Source organism: Typopeltis vanoorti, chromosome 8 (assembly GCF_054136105.1).
Source record: "Typopeltis vanoorti isolate ZY-2024b chromosome 8, IOZ_Tvanoo_1.0, whole genome shotgun sequence".
NCBI lineage: Eukaryota > Metazoa > Arthropoda > Arachnida > Uropygi > Thelyphonidae > Typopeltis > Typopeltis vanoorti.
The window spans coordinates 60,358,088-60,377,302 of NC_143556.1; the positions used below are offsets into that span (position 1 = coordinate 60,358,088).

Below are 19,215 nucleotides of genomic sequence, written 5' to 3' on the forward strand. Positions count from 1 at the left end.
GATATTCAGTTGTTTGCAGATGATGCGAAGCTGGGAAGGATTATTAGTAATAGTGCAGATGTGGCAGCACTGCAAGAGGATTTGAATAAGCTAGATAGATGGGGAAATGAATGGGGGTGTCAGTTTAATGCAGCAAAATGTAAGGTCTTGTGGTTTGGGAAACATCGATGGGACACTGCATACTCTATGGTAGGAGTTTTACTGGAGGAAGTAGGGGAGACAAGAGATCTGGGGTTGATGATTGATAGAAACCTGAAATTTAGGGGACATATTGCAAAGGTAGTGAAGGTAACACAGAGGATTGATGGAATAATGAGAAGGACACTCACCTGCAGAGATAAAACGGTTATCATTCTGTTGTATAAGTCTGTGATCAGCCCACACTTAGACTATTGTTCTCAGATTTGGTCCCCAGGATTTGAAAGGGATAAATTAACCGAAAGAGTACAAAGGCAGATAACAAAGATGGTTTCAGGACTGTACCATGTTAGTTATGAGGATCGGCTAAGGGAATGTGGACTGCCGAGTTTGGTGTATAGAAGAAGGAGAGGTAATATGATTGAGACTTTTAAACTGTTGAGAGGTGGTTACGGGGTTGACACTGGGGAGTTCTTTCACTTGGTTGAATAGCAGGAAGGAGTGATGACAAGAGGCCATTTCTGGAAGTTACGAAAAGAAACTGTTTGTAAGAGGGCGAGGAGTGATTTCTTTGCATGGAGGGTGATTCAACCATAGAATGCATTGCCTGATGGAGTGGTAAGAGTGAGCATGGTCAATGAGTTCAAGGAGTGGTATGATAGACTTTGTGTTTCTTAAGGGGGACCTCCCATCGATGAGTCTTGATAGACTTTGTGTTTCTTAGGAAGGACCTCTCACAATGAGTCTTTTGACTCCATGGAGGCCTGAATAATAATAATAATAATAACTATTTAGGAATGCTGCTATAATCATTCTTTTGTTTACTGGCTACATATTGAAAGAACTCTCCAGGATTTTTTTTGGCTTCATTAGCTAACTGCTGCTTTTTGCTACCCTTACTAACCGAGTGACCTCCTTGCCTGTTCTTTATATTTCTGATTTAATTGATTATTACCACTCCTCTTATGTTGCCCCCATAATGCTTTTTACCTCTGTATTGCATGCTTAATCTCTTCATTCATCCATTCATTTCACACCAACCTTTTTTAACATTCTTACACTTGGAATACATTTAGACATCTTCTACTAGATAGTTCTTATCACTCAAGTAGCACTGATCTCCTTTCATCCCAACTCATTCCATACTATAGCTCCAAGCTGCTTCCTGAGCTTCTCAAAACCAGCAGTCTTGTATTTTCACATATACCCTTTCCTCACAGACGTCCTCACACTGCTGGCAACCACCCAGGTAATCATTTCATGGTCACTCTCATTAATTAGGGTGATTGACCCCCTCATTTCTAATAACATCCTCTGATTAGATGATCAAATTCAAGATCCTCATGCACCTTTTGTTACATATTGCCTGAGCCCGGGATTGTTGAGCATGCTATCTGCACTAAACATAGAGTTTATTGGAATAAGATGAGTCCATAAAAGTTGTTTCCTCATCGAACATCTCTATAAAGAAACGTGAAACTTTACTTCACTGTCCTAACTTTTTTTAAATCTGATAATCTTTCCTAACTTTATGAATGCGCATGCGTGCGTGCATGCATGCACACATGCACATCCAGTTTTTTTATATTTAAATTAGGAAATTATTGACTGTGTCATCTTACATTAGCTACTAAGGTGGCACTTTTCAGAATTATCAGTTATTGTTTAATTGCCTTTCTACAATTCTATACTGAAGATACCTATTACACTTAGACAAAAATTTTACAATAAATAAGTTGCTTACTGGAGTTTTTCACCACTTTTATATTTATTGTCATTTTACTTGTTCTATAGGTTCTCCATTGAGAATATATCTGAACAGACAGACTTAGGTGTAAGTTGTTATTCATAACTGAGTTTCAAGGTATAAAAAAACATCAGAGGAAAATAAATAATTAATTGAAGTTACTAAAATATCATCAGGTTTCCAACCTGCATCCTCAGAACACAAAATATCAAATGTGGTAGGCATACGGTATAGCACAATTAGGTAGTTATAGAAACAATTCAAACTGTAACTGAAATAAACTAATGTAATAGAAAAGAGACCTCTAGAGGCTGGATAAAAATGAAAAGTCAAGCTAAATATTGTCCTAGAATACATCTCCCTTTTGACTTCTTCCTTTGGAGAACCTTCTGTGGGACTGTAGGCACAAATAAGTTTTTATTAACCAATTTCCTGTTTTGAAATTTGCCAACATAACTCTACTTGAAACTGCCTGCCAATTATCTTTATCTGTGTGTGTGTGGTGTTGAATGTGTTCACTACTCCTTCCATTCTTTGCTCTATTGTCTAAATATAAAAGACTAAACTGATCACTATTGCCCAAATACAGGGTGTTATATTTGGGAAATAGTGATCAAGTTTAGTCTTTGTCTTAGTTACACCAGTTATATCTATAGTACTTTTCTAGTTCTTTTGCTAGTTCATCTTCTTTTCCTTTCAATACTTCTTATAATGGTGGTGTCTATCTTCAATTTTTCTGACATTGTGTTTGTTCCAGTAGCTGCATTTTTGTTGTTCTTCTCTGTTCCCTTATGAAAACAGTGGTGCCTTGTTTATTTGGGCAATGTTCACGTTGGCATGAAATTTCATTACGAAATTAAGTTTGTTTCTGGTTTAAGTTAATACAGAATACAATTTGATCATCTTACAATTTGATGCTGGCCCATTATCATTCATTCAGTATCCAGTGGATTACTAACAGGGCACCCTTATGTGAAGGTGAGGATTAGACATTAGCTCAGAAGCCCAAGTTGGTTCTTCAGATCCCTTAAAGGTTATGTGCAGGTTTCCTCCCTGTTATCTAGCTTTGACCCTTAAGTGACTTCTGGAATGCACTAGTGCTGCTTTTGGACTTTGAGGAAACAAGCCTTTGATGACTATGACATTCATGCAGGAGCTACGAAATATGGACCACATATTGAAACAAACAAAAAAATGCTACTAATGTTGTTTTGAAGAATCTTCAAGATTCACTGGAAAAACAAGATACATAACATTTTGAATTAAGCTAGTTGTAGAACTACTGAAGCAATGATTATTCTCACCAGTCTTGTAGTTGAAACTTTGAACTTTTGGCCCTCAAGGAGAGTCAAAAGTTCAAAGTAGTGCTTTAAGATAATGACCACAAGCCACCTTCACATAAGGGTGCCCTGTTAGTAAGTATCCATTGGATACTGAACAAATGAGGATAGGTGGAAGTTTGAGACTATATATTAATAGTAGGAGATCTTAATGCTAGAATTGGAAATAATCCAATCACGATTAGGAATCTCAGACATTTTAAAAGTAGCCACATAGAATGTGTGAAGCATAACAACAAAGGAATTAGAATTAGTAAAACAACTAAAAACATTAATATAGCTGTGATAACAGAAACAAAAAAGAAATTAAAGGGAACAAAAGATATACAGGGTGTTCGGGATAAATTTGACATATTTATAATTAATTATATTTTTCCGTAAGTTACATGTATTAACACACACTTCTCTTCATTTAAAAGTTTGGACCCTTCTTCATTCATATACAAGATGTCAGAAAGGATGGATAGCTGGAACCCACCTGAATCATGAAAGAGAATAACTTGTATCATGATGATTCGTGCCCGCCATCAAAATAAGGATATTACGACTGCTGCCCAATGCTCCCTGAATACAGTAAAAACAATCAGGCATGAACTAGAGACTTGCAATGGTGACTACGAGGATGTAGCAAGAAGAAAGATCCCTAGCAGACGATCTGATTGCGTTCGTACAGCAGAATTCCTCGCAAATCTGCAGGAACAGGTGTTGAAGAACCCTGGCATTGGAATTCGGGCTTTGTTCGTGGAGTTGCTAACTGTAGTCAAGCCCTGGATAACAAGGGTAGCCAATGGTAGGCCGTATGTATGGCAGCAGGATTCGGCCCCTTGCCACACCTCTGGGAAAAGTCAAAAATGGTTGTCTGAAAATTTCTACGACTTCACCAGTCCAAATGTTTGGCCTCCAAACTCCCCAGACCTTAACCCCATGGATTATTTTGTATGGGGCACAGTTGAAAAAGACACCAATCACACTTCCAGTAATACAAAAGCCCAGTTAATGGATAAAATTAAAACAGTTTTTGCGGCCCTTCCCAGGGAGACTGTAGCATCAGCTTGTTCGAGGTTCCGAAGCAGAATTGAAGCTGTGATCGATGCTAATGGTGGTTATTTTGAGTAAATCTTGTTGATAGTATTGTAATTAACTCTGCCTGTAATGTTTTTTTGTCAATTCATTAAATGTAATAGATACAAAGAAGATTTTCTTTTTCCTTACGAAACTGTCAAATTTATCCCGAACACCCTGTAGATGGCTTTACTATGCTATATAGTGAAGTGGACCAACATTTCAGAGCTTCTAGGTGGTGTGGTCATTTTAATTGATAATATATGGCTTTTATAGATTATGAGAAAGCTTTTGATAAAATATACAGAGAAAAACTATGGAATATAATGAAAAAACAAGGATATCCATTACACTTGCTACAAGCTATACAAAGTTTATATAAAGATACAAAAATACAGTTACACTTAGGTAATAAATTAACAGAAGAGATTGAAATAAATCAGGGTGTTAGACATGGATGTTGCTTATCTCCAACTCTATTCAATATATATATATATATATATATATATACTGATCAGATTATTAAAATTTTTGCCAGCAAAGGTTGGTCAATTGGTAGAGCCTCTGCTACTAATGGCTCACAAAACGTTAAGCAGGTTTGAGTGCGGTTAGTAGTTAGAAGGGGACAAATCATTCAATGGTGTTGGCACATTCTCCCTCGATGAGTCCTTGGACTCCCTGGAGGTGTCACATAATAATAATAACAATAATAAATATGAAAAACAACAATAAAACAAGGTATCCAGTTAATCAGAAGAAATGTTATCAATACAATGCTGTATGCAGATAATCAGATTATATTACAACATAATGAAGATGATCTTCAAAAATCAGTTTACGAATTAAACAAAATAAGTCAACATACAATTTAAAAATCTCACAAAAGAAAACAAAAGTTGGCATTTAAAGGACAAGATCATGTTAGATCAAAAGTAGTTATAGAAAATAAAATAATAGAACAGATGACATAGTTTAATTATTTAGACTGCATAATAACATATCTAATAGATAAAGATATAGATAGAAAAATAAAGAAATTTCAGAAAATAAGTGGAACAATTAAAAGGCTGCTAAAGAGAAATTCAACTAAAATTTTACAAAAGTAATTGCCACTCCCACTCTATTATATGGGTCAGAAAAATGGCCTGTTAAAAAGAAAGATGAAAGCAAAATACATGCTGCATAGATAAGATTTTTAAGAGCAATAAAAGGATGCACAACATTGGACCATATAAGAAATGAAGACATGAGAAAAGAACATCTATTTAGGATGGAAAGATATTGGCTACCAAAAGAAGTAGAAAAGAGGCTATGGAAGAGATATAAGGAGACAGGTGAAGAGCAGATGAATGAAGAATATAAGACACAGGCCAGGAGAGTGACTAGTATGGTAAGGAAGACAAAACTGGAATATGAGAAGAGATTGGCCCTAAGATCCAAAGAAAATCCTAGGGAATTTTTTAGCTATGTGGCCAGTAGGAGGAGAAATGACTGTGGAAGAATGACACTGTGGGATAAAAATGAATATAGAGTGACTGATGAAGAGGACATAGTGGAATTGTTCAATGAACACTTTATTAGTGTAATTCATCCTGGAGGAGTAAATTGTAACACTAAAGGGATAGGACAGTTTCGAGGTTTAGAGGTGCAGGAGGAAAACGTGTTCCAAATACTGAGTAGTCTAGATGTCAGTAAAGCTGTGGGACTGGATGGTATTTCACCATGTGTTTTGAGAGAATGTGCTAAGGAACTGACAGCTCCTTTGACTTGGCTTTTCAATGAAAGTCTGGCTACAGGAAGGGTGCTCTGGGAATGGAAGGAAGGTAAGATGGTAAGATAGTGCCATTGCATAAGGGCGGTAGCAGACTGGAAGTGTCTAATTATAGGCCAGTTTGTGTGTCATCAGTTGTTAGCAAGATCTTGGAGAAAGTAGTGAAGGACTATATACAGCATTGGGCAGATGAGGTAATGTTATCAGTGAGAGTCAACATGGATTTGTGAAAGGGCGCTCTTGTTTTAGCAATATGCTAGCATTTTATGATAAAGTTACGAGAGCATTAGATGAGGGAAAGGCATATACTGCCATTTTCCTAGACTTAGCAAATGCATTTGACAGGGTGCCACATGATAAGCTGATATTCAAGTTGCAGTACATGGGTTTGGATGTCAGGTTGGTCAACTGGATTCAGGATTGGCTATCCAATAGGAATCAGAGTTGTGTATGGTGGGGCAGTTTCAAGGAGGCAGAGGGTTACAAGTGGGGTCCCACAGGGCTCAGTACTGGGACCTATATTGTTTAACCTTTATATCAATGACATTGTCAGTGGATTGCAGGGGGATGTCCAGTTGTTTGCAGATGATGTGAAGCTGGGAAGGGTTATCAGTAATAGTGCAGATGTAGTAGTCATACAAGAGGATTTGAATAAGCTAGATAGATGGGCAAATGAATGGGGATGTCAGTTTAATGCAGTAAAATGTAAGGTCTTGAGGTTTGGGACACATCGATGGGACGCTGTATACTCCATTGGAGGAGACAGGAGATCTGGGGTTGATGATTGATAGAAACCTGAAATTCAAGGGACATATTGCAAAGCTGGTGAAGATAACACAAAGGATTGCTGCAATAATGAGAAGGACACTGACCTGCAGAGATAAAAGAGTTACCATTCCATTGTATAAGACCCTGATCAGAGACTGTTGTTCTCAGATTTGGTCCCCAGGATTTGAAGGGGATAAATTAACTGTGGAAAGGGTACAGAGGTGGATAACAAAACAGTTTCAGGACTGTACAATTTTAGTTATTATGAGGATAGGCTGAGGGAATGTGGACTGCAGAGTTTGGTGGATAGAAGAAGGAGAGGTAATATGATTGAGACTTTTAATCTGTTGAGAGGTGGTTACAGGGTTGACACTGGGGAGTTCTTTCGTTTGTTTGAACAGCAGGAAGGAGTGATGACAAGGAGCCATCCCTGGACGAGAGGAAACTGTTTGCAAGAGGGTGAGGAGTGGTTTCTTTGTATGGAGGATGGTTGAACCATGGAATGCATTGCCTGATGGAGTGGTGAGAGCAAGAACGGTCAATGAATTTAAGGAGTGGTATGATAGACTTTGTGTTTCCTAGGAGGGATCTCCCACGTTGAGTCTCGATAGACTTGTGTTTCCTAGGAAGGACCTTCCGCGATGAGTCTTTTGACTCCTTGGAGGCCTAAATAATAATAATAATAATAATAATAGATATAGACTAAAGGGAAAGAAGGAAAGAAAGAGAGAGAGAGAGAGAGGGGAAGACCAGTGGCAAGATGGAAAACCCAGTGAAGCCAGAACAGGCAAATGCCTAATCCTTGAAGATAAGAAGAAGAAGAACCACAAGCCAAATATAAAGAAATGTAACAAATTATTCTGGCTCTCTAGGTTGGTTGACATAGTAAAAAAAAAAGGAGTGTCAACAGAATCTCAGCATTTTTTGAACTATATGACATGCTACAGATAGTGAGAAGAGAAGAATAAGGAAGAGTATCTGTTGTATGGGCAAATGCTCCTCAACCATTAGTGCTTTCTGGAAGCCCATCCTTGTAATTAGTCATCTAGAGATTCAGAGAGGATCAGTTTGGAAGACAGTCTTATTTGTGTGAGTGTATATATATATATATATATATATATATATATATATATATATATATGTTAAAGATACCAAGTTATTTTAAATATCTAGATGACTGATTAAAAAAAAAACAGGTTTATATTTAAAATAACTCGGTATCTTGAACATATATTATACCCAAGGTAAAAAACTTTCTACATATATATATATATATATATATATATATTAATAATTGAAAATTAAAAACAGATTAATTTATATTTGAAAATCATTATTACATATAAATTAATTCATTTTAAAATTTTCATTAGGAATTTAGCTGATATCCATGTCAGAATTAGAGTAGTGATTCTGCTTTTAATACTTGATTAAAAGAAATTTCCTTCAAATTCTAAACCACTAAAGATGATAAATGTCATTTTTTAGAGTTGGTAAGAGATAAACTGTCTGAAAAAAAATATGAATCACAAATTCATGAAATAATGTTACAGTACAAATAAATCATATAGCATGCAAATAAAATATTCAATTAATAGTGCAAAAAAGGAATCATATGCTGGTCTCCGACAGAAATTATTAGCTTAAAATTTCACCTAGTTTCAAATGTTTCCACATGGGAAATTTTTAATTTCTAAGAAAAAAACAAGGAAAACAGTGAAACAGAAAAGATATTACTACTATTTTATTATTACTACATTAATAGTTATACTATTAATAATAATATTTATCAGACAGCCAATTTCTAATCCGCTAGTCTGGTATCTAAACTGAAGAAGTGACTAAAGCTATCAGATCTAAATAAAAATAATAATCTTAATATCTTAAAGCAATTAACTTAGGCTATCTCTGCTAAGTAAAATGATACCTCTTATCAACCATGGAAAAGATCATAGTCATAAATGTATTTGAATTTATGTTTATCCCTTATGATGTTCATAGCATCAATAATGAAATGCTGGATTTGAGAAATCATGGATAAAAGATTACTATGTGACCAAACACTTCATTGTGCATCACTTGCCTAGGAAAAGAAAGTTCAGTTTTCTTGTCTATGCGTGGGGGGACATACTTTATCAGGATATTTTTATTATTATTTATTTTTACGGACTAAGGACTAAGAACAGAAATTTGACAGACATAATATATAAGTGCTACCACTGAGAGTCTTAGTCAGTAGGTAGCTGAGTAAACAAGTTGCTAAGTTTTAGCTGGCTCATGAAAGTAGAACAAAAATTTTGTGGAGATGATGATGATGATGAATTTATGTGCACTGCAAATAATGTCTATTTTATTTATTTATTTCTTATTATTATTTTTTATTAAGAGAGCAATTCATTCAGTGGCAGAAACTACGCAACACCCATTAATTTGACTTTCTAAACTTTTGTGTGAAGTTTCATACTTCAGAAAACAGAGAATCTCTGAAATATAGCAGTATAAATTGTGAGATGAAACAGCTTCCAATGATTTGGTTTTTGATTACAGAAAATATTTCATTGATTTTCATTGGCAAATTAAACTTGTTTGTGAAAATTGGGCATATAGTCATTGGAAGTATTTGACATTCCGCTGAATGTGCGGAGATGAAAACTTTGGGCATACTAAACTGAATCTAAATAAAAGGTATAGTGGGAGGCCACAAACTGTAACAGATCATTCAAGTATATAAGCAATAACTGTTGATCTCAGATGATCAGATATTCAAATTTCAATCATCAGCTCAAAAGTTGAGCTCATGATTGAATTTTCCAAGCGCTCACTGAGGAAGCAGGTGGACATTTGCTGATAATTATTCATGTAATATTAATGAAAAGACACCAAATTCTTGGGCAAAATTATCACTGCAGATAAAAGCTGGGCCATTATTTCAATCCTGAAAGCAAGAAGCACAATGGTGTTCTAGGAACAAAGAAACTAGGTTCAAACCACAGTTATCGTGCTCACTGCTTTCTGAGACACAAGTAGTGTAGTGCATTCAGAATTCATATGTAATGTTACCAGGATGAATTTTGGGTAAGTTGGAATACTACAAAAACTGAATGCATGGATTTGAAGTGTTGTTCTAACATGAAGCATCTTTTCCTTTAATAAATGGTATGTAACCTCATGAGCACAAATAACTGCAAGAAATTTACTTCCTTGGTTTCATAGTATTGGAACATCAATTCTACCTGCCTTCAATCAGTTCCCAAATCTGAAAGAACACTTGAGTGGATATCACTTTGTGTCAGTTAGCAGTGAAGATCCAGTTACATATCTCCGTATCCTCTCTACGGTTTCTTCATCCCCTTTCAAACTAGTGACCAGATCTCAATGTAGTAATACAGGATCTTATCATGGTCTTATACAATGGAATTTGAAACTACTTCAATGTTGCAGAAATGTGTAGACTTATGTTGAAAAATTTCTGTTAAACTGAAGAATAAAGGTTAAAGGGGGAGAGGAACTTAAGAGCATTTTAACACATTATACAGTCAGTTCTCACTATAGCAATTATGTAGGAACCCTGTTATAGTGGAAAAATAGCTATAGTAAATTTCTATTAAAGAGACAGTTTTAATAATGAGTGAATTCAGAAAATGGCATTTACAATAGTGAGAAATGACTATATTACTAGATATTTTATTTATTGATAAGGAGAATTCTAAATAAAGATATTATCTGTGTTGCTGAGAAGTTAATATAATATATAAGGTGACCAAATCTGTGCACAGTAGCCCATATGTGACCTAACCTAATCAAGGCCTCATACAAGAACAAGAATCTTCTTAATTCTACAAGTTAGTGTCTTTCTCATCATTCCCAGAGTTTGTTTTGTTGTCCTCATAATTTTGACAATGTGTCCTCTAAATTTTAGATCCTTATTCACCATCACCATAATATCTCTTGTTTCCTCACCTCTGACAATATATCCCCACCAAGCATAAATTCTACATCCCATCTTTGTTTCCTAAATTTTAAAACCTTACATTTTTCAACATTGAACTGTCATCCCCACTCATACCCATTCACTCAATCTTTTCAAGTCTTCTTGTAAGGCCAGACATTTACTCTACTCCTCATAGTTTGTCCCAACTTTGCATCATCATCTGCAAACAACTGAATATCCCCATCCAAATCTTCCCCAATATCATTAACATACAGGCTAAACAGCAAAGGCCCTAAAACAGATCCCTGAGGCACAATACTAGTGACTTTCCTGTTATGGGATATTGCTCCCCCCATACACAACTTGCTGATATCTATCAGATAGCCAATCTCCAATCGAATGCACTAGTCTAATATCCAACCTAATCCACTGTAGTTTGACCATCCACCATCCACTTACCATGTTGTAATTTATCAATAGCCTTTGTAAAATCTAAATATACTATTGTGTATCCATCTCCTTTGTCCAATGAAGCCATCGCCTTATTGTAATAAGCCCCCCCCACACACCCAATTTTGGATCCTGGTTCTCACCAGTGTCTCCAACACTTTAACCACAACAACTGACACACACAGAACAGCCTATTATTTGATGTTTCAATTCTTGAGTTCTGTTACTTCCTTTATGAATCTTGTCTTCCTTCCACTACTTTGGAACTTGAACCAATGCAAGTCTCATATTAAACAAATATGTCAAGGCAGATGTCAACTCCCTGCACATTTCTTTAAAATATGTGGTGATATTTTATCAAGTCCCACAGCCTTATTAACATCAAGTTTGCTCAATTCCCTATATACTTCTTGCTCACTTACAGTCAGTGTCTTCTCCTCATCATCTACTGCTCTCAAACTCTTCATGATGTCACATTCACACAAATGAAAGACTTTTATAAACTGCTCATTAAATATCTCAACTATATCCTCTGCAGTAGTTGTTCTTATACATTTTTTCAAATCAATGTCATCCTTCCATAATCATTTTTTTTGGCTTCATTAGTAATTGCTGCTCATACTGAACTTTTGCTACCCTACCCTTACCAACCGAGTGACCTCCTTGCCTGTTTTTTGTAATCCTCAAGGAATTGATATTACCATTCCTCTTATGTTGCTTCCATAATGACTTTTTTCTCAGTATCGCATGCTTCTCTTCATTCATCAATTTCACATCTACCTTATTTAAGCTTCTGACCTTTGGAATACATTTAGACATTGCTTCTACCAGATAATTCTTGAATATCACTCAAGCAGCATTGATCTCCTTTCCACCCAACTCCTCATTCCAAGCTGTCTCCTGAGTTTCTCATAATCACCAGCCTTGTAGTTCTATATATACCCTTTCCTCACAGAAGTCCTCACACTGCTGGGAACCACCCAGGTCACTTCATCGTCACTCTCACCAACTGGAGGATGCTTTGACACGACATTTATAATAACATCCTCTGATGAGATGATCAAATCCAAGACTCTCAATCCTCGTAACCCTCCTGTTACATATTGCTTGAGGTAGTTGTCTCTCAAAAACTTGAGAAACTCATTTTCTTTACTTCCAGTTGCTATCTTATTGTTGCAGTCTATATTGTCATAATTAAAATTGCCCGTAATAATCAACCTTTTCTTATTTGCTTGATTAATTTGATTATACATTTAATGATCACTACATCCACATTACCACATGACTATAACAACATCCAACTATGTATTTCATTCTATTCACTTCTATCTCACACAATACTGCTTCAAAACACCATTATCATTATTTCCCTCTTTCCTCTTGCATCTCTACCTTGTATGGACATCACTTTTTTTCTATCATCAACAGCATCTTCCCCCCCCCACTTTTTATCTTCATGAAATACATCATACCTTCCATCTTTATTCCTGTCAGGATTTCATTCTCATCCAACCAATTCTTACTTACTCCAACAATTTTTGGGTGATCAAACTCGATCAATGCAACCTCAAGGAATTGTAATCCTCAAGGAATTGATATTACATTTCATTTTACTCATTTCTGATACTTCTACCATTCGTATACAAACATAACAGCTCATTCCTGGATCTATAACATGTTTCACTGATACCACTTATTAGATGTGACTTCTCCATACTCAACTCAAGTCATTTCCTTTTTCTCCTTATTCAACTTAGAACCTTCTTCAAATCCAAATGTTTTCCCTTGATCCTAGGTCATCCCCTTCCCTTTTTTGTCTACATATGCATTCACATCCTTTTGGAGCATCAACCTTTCTCATGCTGTGTTTCCCCTTTCCATCCCCACATCACTCCATTTCCCTGTTGGTCTTGTACACTTGTTCTCTCATTCTCTACACTCATGTTACCCACTTCTTCATTCATAAGGCACTTAAATCTCTCGTTACTTACTCGCCTGCTCTCTTTTACATTGCTTTTTACTTGATCAGATTCATTCTCTGCACTAATTTTTCTCCCATCCAGCAGCTGTCTCTCTAAATGACTCTCACCAAAACCATTCAAATGCAGCCATCATTCTTACACAGTTCAATTCATCCTTCAAACTCATTCCACACATTAACAAACTGCACTCTTTTCTCCTCACATTCCACGAACATATCATTCCTAATTTTTGTTTTCTGCCTTACTCTATGTGCACTGTGTTTCTTCTCTTGAAACAACCACAGTCATGTAGACTGCACAAATATAAATGTGTATTTCTTAGGTGGAATAGTTGTCTTTTCAACTGCAAGTGGTGTTAAGTTTCTATACGGAAAATTAAGCATAAACTAGGATCAAACCTATAAACATAGGTTTGATCCTAGATGAATATATTGCTAGTGATAATTCTCTCTTGTCTTTTAAAACAATCTTATATCCTTGATAACTAAAACAACTGAGTCTTCACATTTCTAAATGCCAAAAAGAAATAATTTAATGATTCCAGGGAAAATATACAATATATAAAGATTTGAGCCCACTCGGCCAAGAAGCCGGCCTTCTTGGCCGAGTGGTCAGCGTATCCGCTCTCCAGCCAAAAGGCTGCGGTTCGAATCCCGCCATGGGCATGGATGTTTGTGTCTGTGAAAATACTAGTGATGATGATGGATGGTAGATGGCATTGGTGTAGATGATGATGGTAGTTGCGATTTGTTGTAGTTGGTGGATTGAGTGGTGGAGACAGAGAGTTGTAGAGTAGGTGCCTCCCTCGATGATTCTTTGGACTCCCTGGAGGTGTTACATAATAATAATAATAATAATATATTTGGTTTGTTTCAATAATGAAATACCGTGTGTTGGCATAATCAAAAGAATTATAAAAATGGAGGAAAAATCACATAAAAAACTTTATAACTGTAGAATTTTCACCTAAGTATCATAGGCATTGTCAGTAGAGGATCACAGAATGGTAATTAAACAAAAACAGACAATTCTAAAAAGTGCCATCTGTGTAGTTAATGTAAGATAACTATATAAGGCCATCAATTTCCTAACTTTTTTTAAAAAAATTATATAAATATATACATAAACAAAATAAAGTTAGGAAAGATTAACAGATATGGAAAGTACTATCTCCCACAAAGGGGATAGACATAGACCATTAGATCTGTTTAAGTTAAGACAATGAAGTAAAGTTTCACATGTTTCTTTATAAAGACGTTCCATGAGGAAATGACTTTTATGAAGGACTCTTGTCTAGTTCCAATAAACTCTATGTCTAGTGTCGATAACATGCTCTGCAAGTCTAGACTGTTCAGGCTCATGGTATTTAATATAAGACTTATGATCTTCTAGATGAAAATTTTACAGTAATAAAGTTTTTTTATGTTAGTTTTCCTCATTTTTATAATTCTTTTGATTAAAGATTTTGTTCAACAAGAAGTATTTCATTCTAAGACTAAAATAAATAAATTAATTAAACTTTAACTAAGCTCAAATTATTATTATTAACATCAAACCTCCATGGAGTCAAAAGACTCATTGCAAGAGGTATATTTTCATGCAAAAAGATCATCAAAACTGTTAAACACAGTTTCTACACTCACCATACTTTCAGCAATGCATTTCATTTGAAAACCCATGAGAACTGGTCCTCACTACCTTGCTAACACCCTCCTTATACAGCTTTCAGGGATGGCCTCTTGTTCTACTCTTGTCTACTTTTACTCTATGAAAAATCTCCACATAAATCTCGTAACAGCTCCTAACCAACCTGTCTGTCTTAATCATAACCCCTGTCTTTCTTCTATTCTTAAGGCTCTGCAAGTTGCATTCCCTCAATCTGTCCTCATATTCCGCATCCATGGATCTGATACCAACTTAATGAACCTTCTCTGGACCCTCTAATGTATCCTCATCCCTGTGAAAACAGGCAAACCAAATATGTGTGTAGTAAGTAGTCCATATGTGGCCTGATCAAGGCCTTATATAAGGTAATATGATATGTAGAACCTTGATAAGGAGGACTTTGACATGTAGAAGCAAAGAGGTTAACTTGGTTTCTACATGTGAAGATCCTTCTCATCATTGTCATAATGTGTTGTGATGTTCTTACAGTTTTAGCAATGTGACTTCTGAACTTCAAATCTCTGTTCATCATCACTCACAGTGTTAATAAATATCACACTTTGGTGTGATAAGATATTTGGTGTGATCCAATATAGTATCATATTGGATATCTCCCTGGATCAGGTATCTAGGGAGTTTTAGTAGACAGGAAGGTTGAAGTTAAGGGTCATATAGCAAAGATTGCAATTACAACTCAAAAGATAATTGCAATGCTGAAATGAATGTTCACATATAAAGATAATGATGTCATTTTGCCTCTTTACAAGGCCTTGATAAGACCTCACTTGGACTATTGTGTGCAGGTCTGGTCTCCTAGTTTCCATTATGATTCTGATACTGTGGAGAGAGAGAGTATTAAAAATGATATCATGGTTGTGGAATACTGACTATGAAGATAGATTGAGAATTTGTAGACTGCAGACACTAGCATACAGGAGAAAGAGGAGTGATATGGTTGAAACTTACTTCTGAAAGGGTTGTACAGAATGCAAGGGCATCCTTGGAAGTTGAGAATGAATGCTGTCACCACTCTATGAGATTTTTCTCTGTAGAGTGATGTGCGATTGAAATGAATTGCTGTTGGATGTTGTGTGTTCAAATAGCATGAATGAATTAATTCAAGAACAGGTATGACAGCTAGTGTGAATAGTATAGCCTTTCTCAATAATAATAATAATATGAAATTGGCTAACTCATCTTCAGCTGAAAAAGCCCATATAAAGAGTCCTCTCCTCAGTATGTACTGTATTTTATGAAACAGGTATGTTTCATAAAATACTGTAAGGACAGTCATAACATATAGATGATTTACAGTACTATCAAGCTATTTTAGTCCCAGCCAAAGCGACACAGTTGCAATTCTATTTTCAAGGAAATTTTCTATAGTAAGGCCTATTTGTTTAATTCACAAGACTATAGTGTGAGTTAACTTAAACTTTTAAATTAAAATGTATTAGGATATAATGTAATGTTTAACTGAATGTGCATGTAGGAATGGAGAAAGGTAATAAATCTTAAATGTTTTCAAATTTAAATGTTTGTACTTTCCACTCTGAAAGAGATGAAAAAATTCTTTCAAAAATACAGAGAAGCAAAGTTCTTGCTATACTCCAGATAAGGTTTTATGTAAGTAATTAAGATGAATAAAATAAATAATATATTTCATATATTATTATATCAAAGAAAAAAATTTAATTAATAGTCAAGAAATAATGATTTCTGTTAAAATATGGTATCAGATATAAAACCTGAGTGAAAAGGCAGTTGAGGATGTGACCAATTCAGAAAAAAGCAATGAAATAAATTAATCTTTGTGATGTTCTCTTAATGAAATTAAAATTAGGCACATAAAATACATTAAGCCATGTTCATCCAGATGACCCCAAAGCTTAACTGAAAAGGGAAAAAGAAAAAAAAAAAGTTAATAATATACCTTGACATCTTCCATCATAAAATACAAATCCAAGAGGGCAATTAATCAACTTTTGGAACATTTCCAGAGCTGTAAAAGTTTTGGCATCCCAAGCCTGTTCATTGGGCCAATTCAATCTGTGGTTATAGTTGTGAGAAAGTTGAGAATTTCTTGAATCCAGATATTCTAATCCTGGGATGGAGAGTAGTGTGAAAAACAAAGTCAACTACTGAGCACAGTTTTTCTTATTTGAAATCTTTAATTTGTTTTTAAATAAACAAATTAGGGTTTTCAAATTTACCTTCTAATAACACTTGAATCAAACATATTATAGTACAAATTAGTTAAAAATTAATATATTATTATTATTATTATTATTACTATTGATGTCATCTTAAGACCTCCATAGAGTCAAAGACTCACTGTCAAAAGACCATGCCTCAAATACTCATTCACTGTTCTGCACTCACTAAACACTCTGAGGCAATGCATTCCACTTACTAACCACTCTTTATATAAAAAGCCCTCCTTAATACCCTGCTCAAACTTTCCTCATAAAGCTTCTATGGATGACCTCCTGTTCTACTGTGTGTTTGTCCCCCCCCCATGTATGAATAATCACCTCTACTTGGTAACAAAACCTTTACCCATGTATATGTCACAATATTATCCACACTACCCTTCTATCCATAAGGCTAAGTAAACTGTATTGCCCAATCTTTCTTCATAACCGACATTCCAGAGACCAGAAATCATCTTAGTCAATCATTTTTAGACATTTTTCAATAGCTCCTTATTCCTTTGAAAACCAGGTGACCAAATTATGTGAACAGTAATTCTACAAAATTATCAACTTCTACTAAGGAGGAAAAGGTCAATCAAGTGCTCAATTTTCGTGATATCCGTGATGCAGCCCATGGTTGCTCATGCAGAAAGGTAGATATCACAGGAAATTGATCACTCCTAAAAAAAGTTCTCCTTAGTTTCCCACTTGAAGGGAAGGTAAACAGACAGTTGATAGCAGTAAATGTTTGAGTAGGCATATGGAAGAAGGTGTTGCTCCCTGTGTTTAAGATTATTGTCACTGAGAATATGACTCAACAATTCTTCCTCTGATATTTGTGCAAGCACTACCCCACACAGTGTTGTATCTGTTTAAATCCCCCATTAAAAGTAAGAGAGATAACTGCAATATCATATCATTCAAGGTCATCTTGAGCTATGGCAGGAATATGGTAGAGGCAGCATATTGTTATTAGAATTCAGAATGAATCAAATAGCAACTTCTTCACATTGTGTTATAAGTGGGACTTGTATGAAGGGGAATGGCTGCACATAAGGATAGCAACTCCTCCAGCAGGTCCATCCGCCTGTTCTATCTTTATGAATGATGGTAACATTACCAGCAAGAAATGGTAACATTACTTTTGCAAGAGAGCCTTGATGTCATTGATCTTTTGTTGAAATCCATGAAAATTCCATAGTAAGAATGATTTCATTATTTTTTTTTGGTGGTGTCATTTGGTTTCCTATGTTGAGAGGTTTTGTTTTCATTTGTCTTGGATTATTTTTTTTTTTGAGAATAGTGGAAAGCCAGTATCCAACGTTTCTTCTTCTGGAAAAATATCCAAGACATCAAATTCCATTCTCTCTCTCTCTAGAGCACTCAGTATATTAATTGTTTTATCTTTTTTATCTTCTTTATCTTCCTTAGGGTGAGCAGAGGTATCTATGCTATTTGTTGAGGTGGGAGGGGGTCATCTAGTAAAGGGTTCAAAGGCATATCTTTAATCCTTCATGGTACACATTCCATTATTTTTTTAGGAAGATAATTTTCATGTAATGGGACCATTTTTGGCATGCCTTCAAGAAGAACTCCATATTGGTATTTCTCTTTAATTCGCTGTTTGGAGATAGTGAGCAAGTCATGTCTTTCAGGGATGCAGTTGTGAGAAGGTAGGATTGACAGTGGCAATGTCTCGAATGACTCTCTCTTCTCAGTTGTCTTCCTGTTATAAGAGGGTTTAGTAAATGTTGTTGCTACTGTTGTGGCAACAACAGTGAGGTTGGATGAATCAGATGCCCATCCCTATGCATCAGGATTCTTCTTATGGCTGTCACTTCTTAGTCAGGCAAGGGCAAGCCCACCTAGCTGAATGATCTTGCTGAAGCAAAGGTCAAAGAAGTGTGAAGCTACCAGAATCCCCCCCCCCCCTTTGTAATGCCCACGGGTCACACTGCATGATAAATACAGTGGCAAGGCGTTGGATCCCAGTGCTGGTGTTATGGTAGATGGGAGTAAAAAAGACTCAGGAGAAGTAGAGCAAAGAATATAGGAAGAAAACCCTAGAAAAAAAATAAGGACTAGTACTATCACTGGGAAGTCCCCTTTACCATGAACAGGTACCTCACATGGAGGAGATCAACTAGGAAAAAATTCAGTGCACAA

General features: G+C 35.6%; 1 protein-coding gene across 1 annotated transcript in view; it reads right to left on the bottom strand.

Moving 5' to 3' along the window:
• Positions 1 to 19,215, bottom strand: part of LOC150104032 (hemicentin-1-like) — a 792,930-nt gene that overhangs the window by 51,085 nt on the left and 722,630 nt on the right. The window contains exon 33 of the mRNA XM_090396385.1: positions 16,788 to 16,958. Within this exon, the coding sequence (XP_090252511.1) occupies positions 16,788 to 16,958 (171 nt within the window). The remainder of the gene's footprint in view (positions 1 to 16,787; positions 16,959 to 19,215) is intronic.